This window comes from Colossoma macropomum, unplaced genomic scaffold (genome assembly GCF_904425465.1).
Source record: "Colossoma macropomum unplaced genomic scaffold, Colossoma_macropomum, whole genome shotgun sequence".
In the NCBI taxonomy this organism is placed as follows: Eukaryota; Metazoa; Chordata; class Actinopteri; order Characiformes; family Serrasalmidae; genus Colossoma; species Colossoma macropomum.
Window position 1 is genome coordinate 44,385,122 of NW_023494805.1, and position 4,515 is coordinate 44,389,636.

Genomic DNA, 4,515 nt, shown 5'->3' on the forward strand with positions numbered 1-4,515 from the left:
AATACCAATGCCAAAAAACATCACCAACATCACCACCACTAAAAACACCACCATTACCAACACCAACACCAAAAAACATCACCGACATCAAAAAACATCAACACCAAAAAATCACAAACACACAAAAATGTCACCATCAAAGAACATCGCCAACACCAAAAAACACCACCGACATCAAAAAACACCATCAAAAACATCATAAGCAAGGAACTGAAATGCAGATTTTCATTCAAATCAAGCAGTGAAATTACTTGAAGTGATCTCAAAAAACATTGCTGACATGAAAACACATCACAAACACCAAAAAACACCACCGACACCAAAACACATGACTGACATCAAAGAACATCACTAACACCAAAAAAAAAATCAACACCACCAACACTAAAAAGACCACCATTACCAACACCACCATCACAAACACAAAAAACATCACCAAAACAAATAAACATGACTGTTGATCATTTTTCAGAAAGTCTGGACTCTTGGATGGTCAGTCAGGACTGTTTTCTGAAAATGGCAGAGCAGATTTAACCGTTCACTAAGAAAACGTTAAAAAACACTATTAAAGAGCACTAAAATGCTCATTTATTACTGCTATATTACTGCTGTATTAACGCTGTATTACTGCTGTATTACCACTATATTAATGCTATATTACTGCTGTATTACTGCTATATTACCGCTACATTACTGCTGTATTACTGCTATATTACTGCTACATTACTGCTTTATTACTCCTGTATTACAGCTATGTTACAGCTTTATTGCTGCTATATTACTGCTGCAATATTACTGCTGAATATGAATATGAATTTTTATAATACTATTATTTATAATACTGGAGTTGAGGTTTTATGAAACAAAAACAATCATAATTTATTTTCTCATCATTTTCCATCATCTCTTTATCACTTAGACTGAAACAGTCTGTTTACTGTTACTGTTCCGTTAGAACAGTAAAACTTAGTTTTCTATGATATAATCCTTCAAAATCATGCTAACTTTCATTCCATGGAAAGTTCGAGAAGATATACTCATTACAGGAACTGTAAAATAGCATGTACATATATCGATATTAAAAGAACATGTGCAAACCATTAAAAAACAAAATTCATGTTTTAACTCAGCCAGTAAAGACCCAGAAGAGCCCAAATGAAGTTAACAATGCTGTGATATTTGTACAGATTTGCTGTCTATAACTAACAAAAGTTGTGCTGCTGTCGGCCTCTTGTGGCCAAAAGTGACCAAAACAAGCTATTTTCATACTAATGAAGCTGCAGTTATGAAATGCTTCTTAACTGTTTTTGTGTATTTGTGTTTTTGTTTTTGGTCCAGGAGCATCTGTGGAGGAGGGCAAACAGCCAAGCTCTCAGACTCCTGACATTTGACCTCTTCTCCTCCCACTCTACGCTAATGTGAGTGCTTTATTTTACTAATATAGCTCATTAGCACAGCAGATGTTAGCATGGTGCACATTAGCACAATTCATATTAGGACAGTTCATATTAGCATGGCTCATATTAGCATAGATCATATTAGCACGGTTCACATTAGCACAATTCATATTAGCGCAGCTCACGGCTCATAGCATGCTAACGTTCTTCTGAAGAAAATGCTAAATCATTACAGAAAGCTAATCGAAACAATAAAAACAATTCCTCTCAGATGAAAAAACCCAGAAATTGAATGATGTGTCATTTAGATAGTAAATGTTTATGATTTTGAACACACAACATGACTGTTAGTCACTGTTGAAGAGAAAAACTTCACCCAGAAGAAGAAGAGATGGAGATGTTGTGACACGGAAGTCATAAGTTATTATGTTAGACATAAAATAATGAAATCTGCTGGATGCTGTTTGAGTTGTGCTATTATCTGACTCTCTCTCTCTCTCTCGCTCTCTCTCTCTCAGGGTTTGATGGAGATCAGGTCGGATGACAGCTGGAACTGTGGTCATAACTGGAGGAATTCTGGCCACTGTGATACTGCTGTGTATCATTGCAGTGCTGTGTTACTGTCGGCTGCAGGTAAACATTCACTCGCTGATAGGGGTTCAGTGAAGTACACAGGGGTTCAGTGGAGTACTTGGACTGTTTTGCTGTTGTTTTAATCTTCTCTCTTTATTTGTCCTCTGTCACCCTCATGGGTCCGGGGGTCAGTATTACTGCTGTAAACGGAATGGCTCAGAAGTGGACTCAGGTTCGGCAGGTGACCCCCAGCCTCAGTTTGCCTGTAATGCCTGCAGCGCTTCGGGAGTGGATGGGGCAGCGGTCACTCCGTTGGCACTGCCCTTCGACCCCACGCTGCCGTTTGACCCTGCGGCAGCCCACGGGTACTGCCCCACCTGCGCACCCCACCACCTGCGGGATGGCGTGCGGAACGGTGGTGAGCGGCTGCTGGGCTTCATGCCCGGTCATTACGAGAACACACATGCCACGGCGCTGGGCATGGCTGCCCTGCTGAACCGCCGCAGCCCGCCAGACTTCATCACAAACACACACGCCATTAGCACCGATGTCTGACCCTGAGCTCTCCCACTGACCCCTACGAGGGTCAAGGCGCAGTACCCCCCTGCAGCGGAGCAGCGGATAGACAGACACCTGCAAGATGTCACTGCTGCTGATGCAGCTCCGTCGATGTGGACGCCAGCGTCAATGTTCTCTGTTCTATGCCCGACCTCCAGGTCAGTCTGAAACCACAGATGACCTCCTGACTGACCATCTCAGATCTACTCAATACTTTCAGGAAATAATGTCATTGTGTCCAGTGAAGAGAGTGCGTACAATTTTAGACTTTTATCTTTATCACCTTCTGAGATGTAGAGGCTTTAAAAAGTGGATGTGGCCTTAATTTTTTTGTATTAAAATGAGTGCTAAAGATTTGACAGTTTGAAAACACTGTTTATACTAAACACATAAAAATATCAGGAATGATTCTTTGGGTTGAGGGTTAGGGTTACATGGCAGCATCAGTGCAAACCATTTCAGATCAATAAGCACTTATTGTTGGTTAATCAGAGTAATAATGAAGACAGTGGCTGTGTGAGTCATATTCCTATTCATGTGTTAGATGATAAAGTCTATGAATTTTTTTCTGCTCTCTGTTTTCATAAAGTAAATTGACACAACAAAAGAATTCAGAATTGGCTTTATTAACTGAGAAGAACAGATTTGAGACATTTTTGTGTCAGCCTTGAAATATTAACTATCAAAATAGAAGACAGACATTTTGAAAAACTATTTTTATTTTATTATTGTTAGTTTTTTCCTGCTGAGGGGCTCTATAAATGTCCACACTTACATTCTTAAAATCTTTAAGATCTTTCAGTTTTCAAATATTGGTATTTATTTCTGTTTATTTGCACTTCTGATAAACATAGTTTGGCTGGAGAAATCAGCTTACATAACTGAAATGCTCTATTTTTCATGGCATAAATTGTTTTGTGGTATAATTTTCAGACATGGACAGTATTTGAAAGTCTGAGTTGATTTTCCTTCCATTTTAATGACTTACAATTTAGAAACCTTTATTACTATAAAATAAATGCATAGTTGTTGAAAGGGCACTGATATGAGTAACACAAAATAAAATTAGAAAGATCTGATGTGCTTCATTGTGGAGATATAGAGGGCAAAATATGCTCCAATATAAAAAAGGCTTATGTTTAGGAAAACATCAAATAGCATCTCCAGCGTGAAAAGAATTGTGAAAAGTATGTTGAACATTTAATGCACCTAGTAGCAATAGTTCAAAAGTTAAAGTGTTGGTTCAAAACTTATAAAAGTGTGCCTCATTATTAGTATAAATTTATGACAAAATCAAAAGCCACGCCCACTTTAAATGCTCTTTATTTGAGAAAGATACAAGACAAAAATATTGCAGGTAACTTATTAGACACATTGATATTCTTGCCTGAAAATAACAAATCAGAGAAAGACATTTATGGACTTTTCTGAAATCAACTGCTCTTTCCTTTCTGTTCCTGACTTTTCTCTGTGCTGCACTGATGGGAGGACACTGAGGAGGATGTGTTGGATGATGCTGTGGTTAGTTTTATCTCTCAATCTTCCACCAGATCTTAAACACACCCAGTAGAGATTTTATTATATACCTTTTTGACCATTTTCAGCAGCTTTAAACTTGACCTGAGGATGTAATAAAAGGAGCTGCTACAGTGAAGGTCCTTCAACTCAACTGTTCTGCTGGATGGAAGGAAAAGATATGCATCCAGATCTTACGTGCTTTAAAACCATCAGCTTTTGGAGGCGAAGCACTTAATGGCCTTCGAAAAGTTCTAAACTGTGAGATCTATGGGACAATATAAAATGTTTCAAATTCCATTAGAGGATTTTGGTGGAGTCAGCTGTGTGTGAGAAAGAGAAGGAGAAATGAATGGGTGTCATGTTGCAATACAGTACTGTACAAAATCAGAGACCCACTTCATTTACTTAATTTGCAGTCAAAACAGCAATTAAGTTTAAGTTATTCATAGCTATTGATTTTCTAGGAGAT

At 38.3% G+C, this 4,515-nt stretch overlaps 1 protein-coding gene across 1 annotated transcript; it reads left to right on the forward strand.

Annotated features, from left to right (window-relative positions):
* Positions 1 to 1,931: 1,931 nt before the first annotated feature.
* On the forward strand, positions 1,932 to 2,525 carry si:dkey-193b15.8 (protein FAM163A). Its single transcript, XM_036597448.1, has 2 exons — positions 1,932 to 2,030; positions 2,163 to 2,525. Exons 1-2 carry the CDS (start codon positions 1,938 to 1,940, stop codon positions 2,523 to 2,525), a joined length of 456 nt encoding a protein of 151 aa, XP_036453341.1. The 5' UTR covers positions 1,932 to 1,937.
* Positions 2,526 to 4,515: the final 1,990 nt, after the last annotated feature.

Bases quoted from the DNA above. Each gene is read 5' to 3' on its own strand.
- si:dkey-193b15.8 (XM_036597448.1), top strand. From the start codon at position 1,938: ATGACAGCTGGAACTGTGGTCATAACTGGAGGAATTCTGGCCACTGTG. The intron at 2,031-2,162 runs GTAAACATTCAC...TCCGGGGGTCAG, and splicing joins TGTGTTACTGTCGGCTGCAG to TATTACTGCTGTAAACGGAA.